Source organism: Camarhynchus parvulus, chromosome 19 (genome assembly GCF_901933205.1).
Source record: "Camarhynchus parvulus chromosome 19, STF_HiC, whole genome shotgun sequence".
Lineage (NCBI taxonomy): Eukaryota > Metazoa > Chordata > Aves > Passeriformes > Thraupidae > Camarhynchus > Camarhynchus parvulus.
In genome coordinates this window covers 9,788,397-9,804,589 of record NC_044589.1, presented here as the reverse complement: position 1 = coordinate 9,804,589, position 16,193 = coordinate 9,788,397, and the positions used below count along the sequence as shown (strand labels likewise).

The 16,193-nt window shown below is 48.3% G+C and overlaps 1 protein-coding gene across 1 annotated transcript in view; it reads left to right on the top strand.

Moving 5' to 3' along the window:
- ACACA (acetyl-CoA carboxylase alpha) overlaps positions 1-16,193 on the top strand; it is a 102,721-nt gene that overhangs the window by 72,559 nt on the left and 13,969 nt on the right. The window contains 5 exon segments of the mRNA XM_030962430.1: positions 7,971-8,114; positions 8,219-8,339; positions 10,008-10,104; positions 11,442-11,538; positions 12,179-12,314. Coding sequence (XP_030818290.1) covers positions 7,971-8,114; positions 8,219-8,339; positions 10,008-10,104; positions 11,442-11,538; positions 12,179-12,314 — 595 coding nt within the window.

Genomic DNA, 16,193 nt, shown 5'->3' with positions numbered 1-16,193 from the left:
AGGACGTGCAGCACAAAACTGTTCCTGCAGCAATGGAGACAATTGGGCTTTCAGAGAGCAGGCAGGGCTTTCTGGGAAGTAGTTTAATTTTATTTTTTTCCCTGTGAAACGCTGGATTCTTTCTAATTTACAAAGGGAGCAGAGGGGAATGGTGACAAACATTATGTGCAGCCAGAGCTGTTGCTGGTCTCGTTCATTATCATTATGTAAAAGCAGCCTGAGGGTTTAGGTGTAGAGGGAAAGGTCCAGCTGCCAAAGCCAGGGCTGACCTCTAGCTCAGATGATGAGCTCAAGGTCAGTGTCACTTGGAGCTGCAGCTCCTGGTGGCTTCTGGGCTTGGCTCCTCACGTGCTGCTGGTGAGCACAGGGCACATCCTGGGGAGACAGCTGGTTAGAGCTCCCTCCAGCCCTTCCCTGGCAGGGAAAGCACCAGGGCTGTGCAGGGTTCCCCTGCTGGAGCTTTGTCCCCATGGCCAGGTGAAGGTGCCATGCTCCAGGTGCCAGCACAGGGCACTCGGGGCCGTGTTTCAGCTGGCCCCTTTTGTCTCCCCAGTGCATTTCAGCAGGGGGTGGATGGAGGGCTGGAAATGCCATTTCCCTGCTCGGGGTGAGCGTGTGCCGCGCCTGTGCCGAGCCCGCTGACCCCCCTGCAAATTGAAATAATGATAATGCGCGTCTCCTGACTGCATCAAAGTATCAGCACATCAAAAGCCAGGAGGCATGAAATGCAAATGATAAAGTGAAAGCAGATGGATTGTGCATGATCGCCTGATGCCCAATGAATTTTAAAAGATGCTGGTTCACATGGGGAGAGGGGCTGAAATAAACACGTTATCCCTGCAATTTTTTCTTTTTTTTTCCTCTTTTTTTTTTTTTTTTTTTGTTCTTGCTGCTCACTCCTGACAATATTTTTTCACACTTCAGCGAGCAGCCACTCCATCTCCCTCCCTCCCTTCCCTCTCTTTCTCTCCCTCTCTCTCTGTCGCTGTCTCTACCTCACACACGTCTCGGGTCATGTCGCCGCAGCTCCGGTGGAAATAATAAGATATAAACCACGAGGTTGTTATTTGCATAGAAATAGCATGGAGCCCCAGGCAGCATGGGAGAAGGACACAGAGATCATTTGTCTAAAATTTTAATGAAAACTTTTGCTGAGGCAGAGATTTTTTTTTTAAACTTCCCCTGCCTCCCCCTTTTTCTGCCCCCAAACCTTCCTCCTCTTCTTCCTTCCTCCCTCCCTCCCTCCCTTCCCTCGTGGTAGCCTGAGCACGGGGTGATTTCAGACCTGACGTGCTGTGCCCTGCACCAGCACCTCCATTTCCATGGGTTTTCTTTTTGATGGAAGTCAGACCAAAGAGCCTGGCATTCCCAATGCCTGCACTGCTTGTGTGCTTCAAGCTTCCAGGGCTGTGTTCCATTTCAGCCCTCCCAAGGATGTTCCAGGGTCTGCTGCTGACCTATTTTTAATCAGTTTGCTCCTCCTTGTCTTTTGTGTTTAAAAGAAATCCCGTCTTGGAGACTGTTGTGTTAATGGAAACAAATAGTGGCTTTCAGTCACATTTTCCCTGCAGATAAGTGTTCTAGGCTTTTCCTAAGGGAAGCCAGGTTAGGCTGAGACTTTCAAGAACTGCTCCTAGCAGGATTCCCATCAGTTTGTTATGTAGATGTTCAGCCAGGCTCTCAGACAGTTCATTTTGTGATGGTGATGGAGAGCTGCCCCAAAGCTGCCAGAGGTGACAGAATTCTGACCAGCACCGGTTTGTTTCCCTCCTGTTTTAGCTTTATTTTCCCCCAAACTCTCTGGTCTTGACTTGCCCTGTGCTCCCCATGGTTTGCTCAGAGCACCAAGGGTGAGCTGGACAAACCCCACCTGCCAGGAGTCTGCAGGGAAGATGAGGGGTCAGAAACTAAAATATGAAACATTCAAGGCATAGTTCAGCACTCTGGGCTTCATCTCCCTGCCTGGTCATGGGGTGGCATTTTTGACCAGAATGGGTCAAAAAAGAAAAAGTGTTGTTTGGTCTTGTTGGTCTTGCATGAGGCCAGAAGAGAATATCTTTGTGGTTTTGATTCAGTCCTGAATTGTGCTGCAGAACTTTTTGGATGCTCTGGGATTCACAGAACAGGATGAGACAATAGGTCAGGGCTGCTCAGGGGGCTGTGCCCATGTGAGAGAGGTCTGGGCAGCTCTCAGGCTCCCTGGAGGAGCTCAGGGAGGAACAGGAGGCTCACACAGGCTGGGGAGTGATTGCCAACAGTAATATTTACCCTTCAATTTCACAATCTGCAAAAATAAATAAAAGCCCTGTGAGCCTGATGCTGCTTGGGGTTTTGTACTGTGGAAAGCTTTTTTTTTTTGAGATTCAAGGCAGGGATAGCTCAGTATCTGCTCAAGATGACTCCAGTCCTGGGATTAGATCAAAGCAATCATGTGAGAGCAATCATGTGAGTTAGAACAGCAAGTGCCAGCCCTGTCATTCAAAGGAGCATTATAATTATTAATGCATGATATGAATCATTCTGTAGTGGCACAGCAGGGCTGTTGGAAGATCTGTATGGGTGCAGGGTGTTGGAGAGTGCTAAGCAAGGAGGGCTGGGAAGTGTCAGCCAGAAATGAACACTCACCAGCATCGAGGGTTGGTTCCTTGTTTGGAGGCTGGGGCTGCCCAAGGTTCTCCCAGTCCTGGGGAGCAGCACAGGCCGCCCTGCTCTGCCCTGGGGGTGCTGAGAACAAGGCTGGAGGTTGTGTTCTCCAGCTCCCAGAGCTGCCAGCTGCTCTTGGAGCTGTCCCTGATGTGGGTCACCATGGCCCTGACCCAGCAAAGCCAGGCTCATTCCTTTCTTTCCCTGCCACCAGAGGCTTGAGGTGCTGCAGGGTGTGCCTGGTGGCACTGCTGGTGACACACAGGGCTGTGCCTGGTGGCACTGCTGGTGACACACAGGGCTGTGCCTGGTGGCACTGCTGGTGACACACACAGTGTGCCTGGTGGCACTGCTGGTGACACACAGGGCTGTGCCTGGTGGCACTGCTGGTGACACACACAGTGTGCCTGGTGGCACTGCTGGTGACACACAGTGTGCCTGGTGGCACTGCTGGTGACACACAGGGCTGTGCCTGGTGGCGCTGCTGGTGACACACAGGTCCTTGCTCTGTGAGGAGCAGTGCGTGCCAGCAGGATGGATGCCTGGCCTCAGTGCAGATAAACAATCACCACCCTCCGTGGCTGCATTTTTGTTTTAATTGCCTTTCTTTAAGTGGTGATATTTGTGTATTGTTCCCATTAGAGACAATTTACGTTCCAGGCATGCCATTATCAGTCCCTTGGTGTTTGCTTAGGGAGGAAAGTCTAATAGATTTCTGTTGACTTTTTTTATTCTCCCTCCTTCTATCATTTTTAATACAGATCTCGCTCAGTTTCTCTGTGTGGGTGGGGGCTCTGTGTGTGTTTAATTCTGCTAAACAGGAGTTTACCATCGTGGCCCATCTTCTGCCTGTCCAAATCTCTTCCCCAGGTCTGTGTCCCAGCTCCTGGGGATCCTGCAGGCTGTGTTCTCACTGGAGCATTAACTCTGCTCCCTAATGTCCCACAGGAGCTGAACTTTTCAAAAATATCCCAGAATTACTGGTCCAGACCATCCCTCCTGGGATGTCCCCAGGGGGACATTGGGGTGAGCAGCCTGGGGTGTTTTCTCTAGGAATTCCCTGTGATTCTGGACACATGATGGGAACTACAGGAACACCACTGGAGAATGGCAGCATTTCTCATGCCTAGACCTAAACTCACACTGCAAAGTGAGCAGAGTTTCATTGTGCTGGGGAAGAGGTCCCTGCACTGCAGCCTGTGCCCCAGGGTCTCTGAGTAACAGGGTCCAGAAGGTTCTCTGGGCTCCAGAAGGTGACAAAGGAAATGACCAAGATCTTTACGTTGGAGACAACCATTAATATTGTTTATGGGGTTCATATCTAGATTAGGGAACCCCTGGCTGAGGCAGGTGGGATTTATGGGCGTTGGCACCATGCAGAATAGGGGCTGTAATTTTAGTTTGCAAAGTGTATTGAGTCCTTTTGATTTACCACTGACTGAGGGGGTGACCTTGAGCAAAACACACGCAGGGAGAGGAGAGAGGGGCACGGGGGTTTTGACAAGACATTTTTCATTTGGAAATGCCACTTCACTGAAACTGGAGCTCTTCAGGAAAAAGTATCAGTTTGGATGAGCTTCTCCTTAGGAATTTTTTGGGTCGAATGAAAAGTTGTTCGGTTTTTATTTCCCAGCTGATTTTCTTCCCAAATTAATTTTTATTTTTAATACGTACAGCAAATATTTTAGAGGTCATTTGGAGCCTGTCTGATCTCAAGTTTGTAGTTCAGCTCTCAAGATTGCAAAACCTGATTTTTCTGCTGCAGCCCAGAAATTTTCCCAAATCCTCCTCAGTTAACCGCAAGGTGGGAAAACCTTCCCACCAAAATTGTGTGATGCTGCAGACAGGCAGACAGACAGACAGAACCTCTGGTGTGTGTGACCAGCTGTGTCTGTGAGGAGGGCTGGGCTCTCCGGGCAGGAGCTGCAGTTCCACGAGCACCTGGCTGCACCTTGCCCTGCTCCCTGCCAGGTGAAGTGCAATTCCCTTTTTTGCCCCTTCCCCCTCTGATCTCACCGAATGGAAGCAGGGAAAGCCTCCACCAGCCCGTGGATTTGCAGTCAGGAGCCATCCCCAATAACCATCAGGCTGTCAGCTCCCCACCTCCCCCCAGCTCCCACCTCCCCCATCACTCACCAAAGGGAAAAAAGAGCCGGAGCTGCAGCTTGAAATATATCATGCAATAGTGTATCATGAATTTCTTGTGAATCACATTGGAGAAGCAGGTTTATTTATTTCCGAGACTCTAAATCAATACAAAGTAGGTCTCTTAGTTCTGAAGCTGGGATGGAGTGGGAAAAAATGAGCCCATTGTACTCTTAAAACTTTGGGGAAAGGAGATGACAGCTATATAATTCCATTTACCAGGCACTAGGGGCTTTAATGTGAAGGTGACAGGGAGCTCTTTGTGCATTTAGAGCACCATATCTTCTAAATAAAAGATCTGTAGACTTGATAGTGGAGTATAGCTCTGCCTTTAATAATCTCCAAGCATTAGACCGAGCCAATCTGTTCCCAAGTCAGAAGGGTCCCCCACCGCACGCTCGTAAATTCCGAGTGCAGGAACTGCACAGAGGCAGGGATTAGCAATGCAGGAAGGGCAGAGAGGAGCTGTCTGTGCTCCCCCTGCCAGGCACAGGGCTGTGCATTCTGTGCTCTCTTCCCTCTTGCTGCTTTTCCCCCTCTAATGCATGATCCGTGTGGGGGAAGAGCTGGAAATGAGCACTGAGCTCTGTCGAGGCTTGACTGCACATAATAGCAGTCAGGTTTCAAGTTCCTGCATTGTGTTCCTACATTTTTTCTGATGAGACATTCATTCCCATCATTTCTGCCTGTTTATGAAAAATAAGCTATTTACAGGACGTGCATATGCCTCCTCTGCTTCGTGTTCCTGGCAGACAATATAAATTGTGGGATGGGAATTGCAATTATTGAAATTATTTGGATAAAAATCTGGCACTTATATTTGATATGAACACATGATATGCTTGGAATAATAACAGCACTTATGTTACATAATGATTCCCATTCAAGCCCTCCAAGCTGTCATGTTTTCAGATCTTTCATCCTGGGTGAAACAGATGAGCCAACCCAGCCCTCAGCCAGCCCAGCTTTGCAGGGAAAGTCCCAACTCTCCAGCAGCTCAGGTTCTGAGAGGAGAAAGCAGCTGCTCTGCATGGGTTGGAGTGCTGGAAAATTATCAATATGCACACAATGGGCTTGTGAACCTGTTGAGGACCATCCTTCAGAGGCTGTTGGGATCCTGGCTCTGCTCGTGCTTGCCAAAAGATCCTCTGAAACAACAAGAAATGTGCTTTCCTAATGGGTTTTTCGAAGATCTGGTGAACTCAGTGTTGGCAACACTGCCCAAGTATTTTGGAATGTTTTGGAAGTCTTCTCCAAGGGAACGAATGGCAGCACAAGGGGAAATGGCCTCGGGCGCTGCCGGGGGAGGTTCAGGTTGGACATGAGGAAGAATTCCTTCATGGGAAGAGTTTAGGGTCCCTTCCCACCCAGACCATTGTAGGGTTCCATGATCCTCCTGACCCCCCGAACGCCCAGTGCCAGGCTGGGGATGGAGCAGCCCAGGCTGTGCTCAGGGCTCTGTGACTCAGAGCAGTGTCCCCTCTCACCTGCTGCCTCTCCTCACCTGTGCGCATCCAGCTCATCCCAATCCCAGCTCAGGCTCTCAGAGCACTTCTCCCTGCAGCTGGGCACCCTCTGCCCCATCTCCCTCCTGCTCTGGGGTCCCCCCCTGCCCCAGGCTCTGCTGGAAGGGCTGCAGCCCTCGGAGAAGGAGCTGTGTGCTTATCTGCATCTCCAAAAAGGGATTTAAGGGTGAGAGCGGTGGTATATTAGGCTGTTTCATTGCCTGTCAGCAGTGCTAAACCTGAGCTGTCTGCAGTGTCTCCAGATAAGCAGGAGCAGAGGCCCATTTTGCATGTACATGCGTTTGCATTAGTTCAGAGAGGGGGAGTTTAAATCCTCTTTATTTTTATTTTCCTCTGTGGGAAGCATTTAGCTAGGCTTGTGCCTGGCATCTGGAGGCCTGGGCTTTTCTTATCCTTGAACCTAAATCTCTGCTGCTGTCTTCTCTACCGTGGCTTTGCTTGGCACTGATTTTGTTAGAGGAGGAGGGGGAAGGTGTTGTAGCTCAGAAGGGAGACCCAGGAACATCCCTGTGCTAAAACACACCCTGAATTCTGTATTTGGGGGTTAGGTTTGTGACATCTGTGCCTTGGTTTCTTCTGTACATGAACCTTGACTGGCATGTGCCAGCTCCTGTGTCCCCAGAGTGAGCTGTGCAGGGTGTTTGGGGGAGGCCAGGCTGGTGCTGTGTGTTTGAGGGGGTTTTTAAGATCCAAATGAAGCAGGTGTGTAATGTCCTCTGTCTGTTAGAAAGACTCAACCCATAAAAATAACAAACGGCGTGTATTTGCTGGAATGTCAAAGTTATGAGTTTATTTTGTAATGATGTGCTCCTGCCTTCATGAGGTAAACTGGCCGTGGCAGAGGTGTTATTAGTAATATGGAGTCAGTGGAGCAGAAAGCCAAGTGACCGAGAGATCAGTGTATCAGTCAGGGAGAGGGCAAATGGGAAGAGACAGCAGGAGAATGAGAAAGGAGCTGTGCTGCCCAGGCTCAGATTAGAGATGGAGCTGTGCAAGAGAATGAGGAGCCCCAGCCTGCTTCTGGCCAGCCTCTCCAAGGAGCTGCTGGGCCTTTGTCTGTTGTTGTTTCCCAGTTATACATTTAGATACATCCACGCACAGTTTTCTTGGAGCAGTTTGGGATTAGTGAGCTGAGCTGGGCTCAGCACTCAGAAGCTTTGGTCACACTGCTGCTTGGGGAGGGTGAGGGGGAAAACTGCCTCAGTTTCCCCACTGGTATCATTCCCCTTGGGGATCATAGAATCCAGAATGGTTTGTGCTGGGAGGAACCTTAGAGATCCAATTCCACTCCCCTGCCATGGGCAGGGACACCTTCCATTATCCCAGGCTGCTCCAAGCCCAGTCCAGCCTGGCCTTGGGCACTTCCAGGGATCCACAGCTTCTCTGGGCACTCTGTGCCAGGGCCTCCCCACCCTCCCAGGGAACAATTCCTTCCCAATATCCCACCCACCCCTGCCCTCTGTTCACTGGGGATCTGTTCAGCAGCTCTTACCTGCACACAGGGCTTGGGAGGCTGTGCTGGGAGAGGTTTGCTCCATCCTTTCCATTTCCAGGTGGTGCTGGTGTGCTGCTGGGCTGGGTCTGTGTGTGCCTGCTTGGCCTGCACCTCCTGCTCACATCCCAGCACTGATGGCTTTCCCATTTCTCTTCCCCCAGGTGCTTGGACGGGAAGTTTACACCTCCAACAACCAGCTGGGAGGGATCCAGATCATGCACAACAACGGGGTGACACATGACACTGTGTGTGATGACTTTGAAGGGGTCTACACCATTCTGCAGTGGCTTTCCTACATGCCAAAGGTAATTCCTGGGCCTGCCGGGTCCGAGGCGCCGCTGTTTGCTGTGTTTGCAGGGTTTTGGGAAAGGGGCTCTCACTTCCTTCTGTGTTTTCCTTTTTCCCTTAGAATATCCACAGCCCTGTGCCCATCCTGAAAGCCAAGGATCCCATAGACAGAACCATTGACTTTGTTCCCACCAAGGCCCCCTACGACCCTCGCTGGATGCTGGCTGGACGCCCCAACCCAAGTAAGGCCAGGACGTGCAGCAACTCACCTTGTTCCAAGGCTGTTTGCAACATGTCTGCTACCCAAATACATTTCAGATTCTGTAAAATAATTAGTTGTGGCTAATATGGCTAGAATATATAAATATTTACATATAATATAATAATAATACATAATAATATACATAATAATATTATTTATAAACAATAATAATATACATAATTATATTAATCAGTAATATTATTTATAAACAATATCTAAAAGTAGCATGTAAATCCCGAGTGCTCAAGAACACCATACTTTTACAGATTATCTATTTACTGAGAATAGGCGCTTCTATGGATTTCTTTTTATGATTTAGGGTAAAGTCCATCCACAGAGGGTCTGTTACAGGAATCACAATATTCCTGCAGATCTTGGGGAGTTGCTGTGTTGGCACCACTGGGGTTGTGCAGCCTTGTGTAGGTACAAGCTGCAAACTGGGTGACCATTACTCCTGCTGTTATTAATGAGTTTGGGGGGCTAAAATGAGATTTGTGATAAACTAAGTTTTCTGGTTTTGGATAATATTTTTTCATCATCTCTCAAGCAATTCATCCAGCTGTCGGGGCGCCGCAAACGCCGGCTTCCAAATCGAGTGACTTCAGATTTTAATTTAGTGGAAGCGTTAAGGAAAGCAGATGATTCCCTGTGATAAGTTAAAGCAGATATCTCCTAGGTGAAAAGTTAAAGCCATTTATTAGAGGAGATATTGCCGTGATATTCTTCAAAGTGACGCCCGACACGAGGCCAGAATCTCAACGATCAGCTTCGGGCTCGCGATAAAGAGATAATTCTGAAATGGATGGTCACATTTTACAGTGGGGCCACAGAGGCAAGGAATGTAGAACACAGTAATTACAAGTTTGGGCTTGATAAAACACTCTCCATCCTGTTTAAGTCAGCAGAGGTTAGCGTGCTCGGATCTCCACTTTTTAATTGGTTTTGGACTTGGGTTTGCAGAAGCAGAGGTGCTTGTGCAGAGGGAAGAGTTCCTCGGGAGCTCTGTGCCAAGGGGTGAAGCTGGGAGGGATTTGGGGTTTTGGGGGAATTTTTTTGTGGGTTATTTTTATGCAGAGCTTCCCAAAAGCCCAGTGCACAGCAGCTGCCCCACAGAATTGTGATTTCTGTAACTGACTCTGAAATACCATTGAAATTTTGGTATTTAGTTCCTGGGTTTCTGCAGCATTCCTTCTTTCAAAGAAAGATTAGGCAGGATCAAGAGAAGAATATGAGATAAGTTTTAAAATAGAAATAGATGTGTTGAAAACCATCTTTAATGACTTCACTGCCTTTTGACAAATGTTTGTAGTCTTGAAAAAAGCAGAGTTATTTATTTAAAAGCACGGGAAGTCCCTCTGCTCTCCGAACCCCATCGTTTAACAATAAATGATGCTTTTGCTGATAAATTGCTGTCTTTATGCAGACTAGGAAATGAAATAAGACATGATGGCTGAAGGCAGACAAATGCTCAGCTGTCTAATGTTCCCTTGTATTGTCATCTATTTAAAATTAAATAAATAAAAAGACAGTGCCATGTTCTCCAGCTGGCATTTTTAAGCGAGTTTGATTTGTTGCTTTGATATTCTGTTTTCTTTCTTCCCTCTCTCCTTCCTCCTTTGATTTTTCCCTTTTTTTCCCTTCCCTTTAGATCAGAAAGGGCAGTGGCTGAGTGGCTTCTTCGACCATGGCTCGTTCATGGAGATCATGCAGCCCTGGGCACAGACAGTCGTGGTGGGGAGAGCCAGGTAAGTTCTGAGGTGTGTTTTAGGCAATTGTAGAAATCAAATTTGGGTTATGCTTTGCATTTCTCTAGACCACAGCATTCCTGTGATTATTTCATTCTCTTTCTATGTGTCTATATATATATGTTTAGCAGAAGGAGTTGAAAAGAAAGGAATGAGATGACCTCTAAGGTCCCTTCCAACCCATTCCATGGCTCTATAATTTTATAATTTAAAGGCTTCCAGGCTAAGCAGTGTGCCAGGGGTGGAAATCAATGATTTGGCAAAGCCAGAAGCTCTCTGTCCATGCTCAGCTTCACTTGCAGTTCCTTTCTTCTGACAAATTCCGAGTGGCTTTGGACTCTCACACAGCAGGGATATATAACACAAATGAAACAGACTCCTTTCAAAAGCTGTGGCACTTTGAAAAAAACAAATATGAATGTATTCTTCTGGGATTGTTACTGTAAGTGCTGCCAAAACTCATCTCTCGTATGTATGTTTGGAATATGTGTGCTGTTGGCTGTAAATTGTCTTTTATTATTCTATGGCAACTTGTCCAGGGACACACTATAAAACAAGATGTAGCATCTTCATGTGCTAGCCTGATAAAATTTATATGAAGTATTATGGAAAACAGAAGTTGTTTTGAGCTGTTTTCAAGTTCAATAAATAACTGTAATACTTGGATAAAGATGTTCTTTATTAGGTCACATGGGCCCTAATACAGAAGTTATAAGTTACCGATTTAGGACGGCTCCTGCAATTATGGGGTTCCAGCAGACTCTTCATCACAGGGAATGGGAATATTTCAGCCCCTCGGTGCACATGGGCCCTGTCTGTGCTCTGTTTGTGGGAAATCAGCCTGGGAAATCAGAGGGGCTCTGCTGGGGCTGTCCTGGCAGCGTGGCTTCCATGGCTTTTGTGTGCCTGGGAGGCAGAGCTGGCATCCCCCCTGGTGCCTGCTCTCCTGCCCATCCCTCTGTCCCTGCTCCCTGCCCCCCTGGCAGCAGATCTGGGGAAAACACAGCAATTCTTTAAAGCCCTTCCCAACCCCTTCTGGGATTCTCTGATTTTTCATGGTCAAATCCACCAGTACCAAAATCTGGGTGATGGCAGGTGAAGGGTGGTGGATACACAGATTTACCATTCAAAATGTGGGTGTGGTTTATTCTGTTTGATTTTTAGAGAGGAATGTGCTCATCTTTGGAATAGATTTTGCTCTGGGGGCTGTGACCTCTCTGGAACTCTGCAGCCTCAGCTCTTTAAAAGGCCACAGCTCTGCTCCTGTTCCTTGTCTCCCCTGGGTGTTTGGCTGTGGAAAGCAGGCGTGGGGATTTCAGTGTCTCACCTGTTTGCAGGCTGGGAGGAATACCTGTAGGAGTGGTTGCCGTGGAAACGAGGTCGGTGGAGCTCAGCATTCCTGCTGATCCTGCAAACCTGGACTCGGAGGCCAAGGTGGGTGGGCTGTGTGCCCCTGTCCCTGGGTGTCCCCTGCAGGGAGCCCTGTGCAGCGGGGTTCCCTCCTTTCCCCAGGTGTGCTACCCGTTCCTGGGGAGCTGGCAGTGCCTGGACTCTGCTGTGTGGCCATTCCTCCAGGAAACCTCCAGGAATTCCCAGATTCCCTGCAGTCCTGCTTCCCTCAGGACTCAGCGAGGGGCAGGGATCAGGGATCAGGAGATGTGACAAGCAAAAATCCCTTCCCTGCTCTCTTGTGTGACTGCAGTGCTCCATGACCTTCCTGCTCTGACATTTTGCTGTTCCCCTGCCTGGTTTCACAGCCCTGGCCCTGCTTCATCTCTCCAGGGCTTTCTCCTCTCCCTGTCCTTTTCTTTCTCTTCTCCTTCCCCTCCTTACAGCATCACAGTGTCAGGCTGTCCATACTCTCTTTTTTTAGCTGAATTAATGGGAATGCTGCTGTTGAGGTTGGTGACAAAAGGATTGTCCCAGTTTTCCCATGGCCAAGCAGACCCCACACATTTCACCTGCCATGTTCCTCGTTGTTTATCCCACATCACAGCTCCTGATGGTTTTTCTGTGTTTTAACTCTTACATTAACGTGCTTCAAGGCCTGATGGTGGATTTTTCTTCCCACCAGATAATCCAGCAGGCTGGGCAGGTGTGGTTCCCTGACTCTGCCTTCAAAACAGCCCAGGCAATCAAGGACTTCAACAGGGAGGGGCTGCCCCTGATGGTCTTTGCCAACTGGAGAGGCTTCTCTGGGGGAATGAAAGGTAAGCAGCACTTTGGAGCTGTCCTGGGGGTGCTCTGGGCTCTGTCTTGGCTGCTCAGGGCACCACAGAGTGCTGCTCGAAGCGTGGTGAAGTGCCAAGGATGTCAGATTGATACTGTAAAATTTGTGAAAGTGAAAGATTGGATCACTGGAGCTCTCAGGCAGGCAGAGGCTGCTGGGCTCTGCTGGCTCCTCAGCTGGGCACAAGGCAGAGCCTCTGAGTTTGCAGAGGCAAAGGTGAGAATTGGCAAGAGAGGGCAAAATTCTTCCCTCTGGAAAACACCCTTGCCTTTGAGGGTGGATTCTGCTCTGTGTGCTGCTGCTGCACCCTCTACATGAGCTGCTTTCCCAGCCACACAACTCACTGGGAAGTTACTGATGTAATTTTAGCTTATTTATTTACCTTATTTAGTCCTTAAATATCGTTTTGCCTTAAAATGTCAGGTCTGGCCTTGCTGGGTTCCTCAGAAACTGGGTGTGAGCTTTGGGGTTGGGTAGAACAGGCAGCACGAGGATGTTAATATTTATATTGCATATCCCAAGTTATTCCAGCCAGCTGGCAGCAGGAGGAGGGAAGGACAGAGCCATTGCAGTTTGCACCTTGCTCCTTGCATTTTCCAGCCTCCTGCTTGCTGCTGGTGTCTCCTGACACTCTCGGGGTCCCTTGGGGAGTTGTTTGCAGTTTTGGTTTCAGTGCTGGCTGGGGATTATGCAGGGAGGGAAAATAAACAATTATGCCACCCCTCAGTGCACACAAACACACTGCCAGGAGCCGACTGCACTGTGGGTAAAATGACTCCAAAATTGTGTGTAATGAGTAGGAAAAGATTAGAGACAGCTCTTGCTATGCTGAAAATTGACATTAGTGAAGGGGGAGGAAAAGAAAAAAAAAAAAGAGGGAAAAAATTAAACCCCCTCTTTCCTAGTCAGCCTGGGAGGTCTAATTCCTGCTGCAAAATAAATAAATAAATAACCCTAAATAAAGGCAGCTCGTGGTGTGGTGCTGTCCCCAGCGAGGCCAGAAGGCTCCTGAGCATAATGCAGAATGAAATGCTGAAAAACTGGCTGGGATGTTGTGCTGGAGGAGCCATTTGGCAGGGCTTGATTTGGGCTTCACGTGGGCGAGGCGGCGCTGACCCACGGCGGGGAGACACAGAGCGTGAAATTCCCTGGGAATGAGCACCAGGGTCCTGCCTGCAGCAGGGCCTGAGCACATGCAAACCCCCCCACAGGGAGCCCTGATCCCCCGGGGGGGCTCGGGTTTCACTGCTCGCTTCTGCCCGGGCCAGAGCCTGAACAGCCACCAAATAATGGAAAAGGAATAGAAAAGAATCCAGTGGAGTGAAGAGGCTGGGTGGGGTGGTGGGTGCTGGGTTCTGGGGCTGGGTGCTGGGCTGTGGGGCTGCATTCTGGGCTGTGGGGCTGCATTCTGGGCTGTGGGGTTGATGGGCTGGGTTGATGGGGTGTCTTGGCCAGTGCTGTCTTCAGGTCCCCTCTGCTGTTCCAGGCAGGCTGGTGGGATCAGCTCCAGCTGCAGAGGGGCAGGGAGGGCTCTGAGTGCCAGGATTGACCCCCACAGGGACTTGGGGACACCTGCAGCAGGCTGTGTGTCCCTGTGGGGTGGGCACAGAGAAGGGCACAGAGCTCTGTGGGCACTGCCCACCCTCCTGCAGAGCCAGCTCTGCTCTCCTGGGACACCCTGCAGCGTCTCTGCCCTGCTGATGGAACCCCAGGCTGGTTTGGGGTGGGAGGGACGTAAAGGTCACCTCATTCCAACCCCCTGCCACGGACAGGGATGCCTCTGACTAGGCCAGGCTGCTCAGGTTGGGCTGAGGTTTAAATCAAACCAGGAATTCTGGCCTGGAGCGCCGTGGGGACCCCTTGGTGGTGGCAGTCAGGGAGGGGAGTGCTCCTCAGCAGGGTTTACAGCCACATCTGGCTGTCTCCAGCCCCAGGAGCAGCAGCAGCTCCCCCAGCCTTGCTGAAGAGTGGGGGGTGCAAAGGCAGCCAGCACTTGGCTCTGTTTGATGACAAATATTGGGGTTTAATCAGTTCTTTCCTCAGGAGGCCAGGGCTGCTGGGGCATTCCCACAGGGAGCAGAGCCAGGCAGGAGGGAGTTCACACTCCTGCCAGGCTGATCCCAAAGGATCCCAAAAATCCACAGGCACAGAAAGGATCCCAAAGGATGCATGGGCACAGAAAGGATCCCAAAAAGGATCCACAGGCACAGAAAGGATCCCAAAAAGGATCCACAGGCACAGAAAGGATCCCAAAGGATGCATGGGCACAGAAAGGATCCCAAAAATCCACAGGCACAGAAAGGATCCCAAAAAGGATCCATGGGCACAGAAAGGATCCCAAAGGATGCATGGGCACAGAAAGGATCCCAAAAAGGATCCACGGGCACAGAAAGGATCCCAAAGGATCCATGGGCACAGAAACGCTTCCCTGACCACCTGCAGGCACCTGGGAAATGAAATCCCTTCCCGATCACACCTTGGAGCTCTGAGAAAGCATCAGGTTCCCCCAATTCCTCTGCCTCTCCTCCCTCTGCCCTGTTCAAACAATTAGTGCTGCTCTTCTCTGCACTTCACCTGAGTAAAATATACACCCGTGGCAGGAGTGAAAAATGTATTGCTAATTACACAATTATTTTATTATGTAGCACTAGTAAAAAATGTCTAGTAAAGAATTAATTCAGTTAAAATAATTTGAATCAAGCAATTATTTTCTTAACACGAGAATTAGCTGAAAGTACTTCAAGTGGTTTATTACTAGCACTACATAATAAAATAATTGTATAATTAGTAATAAATTTGTCACCCCTTTTGAGTCTTTTTCTTTGCTCAGGACAAAGGGAAAGGTTGGAGTTTTGTTTGGTTCTCACTCCTCACTGTCTCTGCTGGGATTTATGTTTATTCCCAATTAGAGGGAATAAATTGTTCTTCCTTTTGTCAGCATTTGATACCTCTTAAATAATATGAAATTCCTTTTCTTGGGTGTTTGGGCAATGACCTTGGAAATGAAATGGAGAGATCCTATCAGTGCCTGTGGTACTAATTTTATATATATATATATATAAAAATATATAGATATATAGATATGTATATGTATATATGTATATATACACACATATATATGTATATGTATATATGTATATATAAAAATATATGTATGAATATATATATATAAAATAAAAAATATATTAATATAAAATATAAGACTGTTTCCCAAAGAGTTAATTGCTTAATTATGTTCATGTTAATGCTTAACACTAAAATGAGGGTTAAATGACAAAGGCACCTTGGCTGGGGTCTCTTCCTTCCCCAGAAATGAGGCTAGGTGTTGACATGAAATTAATGGGGAGGGAGGGGAAGTTTGGCTGAGTTCTGAGGGAAATCTCATCTGTTTGGCTCTGGAAATGCCCCTAAAGGAGCAGATTTATTGTTTGGGGTTTCTAAACGGGAGCTTTCAAAAGCACTGTGGGAGAAACAGTCCTGTGTGAACAAAGAGGTGGGCTAGATGAGCCTAATAACTATTTTTCATTTCTTGTATTTTGATTTAATACTTGTAGATATAATTATATGTAACAAAATATATATATTCAAGAGTGCCCGTTTCCATTACAGACTGTATCCATTAGAAACTATATCATCTCATAGAAATTCTTCTGCCTTCCCTTTTTCTCTTTTATTTAAATCACCTTTGGGGCTGATATTTTCAATGTACTGTCTTTACACAGTGGAGTTGTTCTTATTAATTTTGAGCAAAGTGCCTTAAACAAATTTTAATGGAGGGAGAGCAGAGTGCTGTTCGCCATCCCTCTCCACACACATTTTTATGAAGATCTGGAAAAGCTCTGCTGCCCTTAGGTGCATT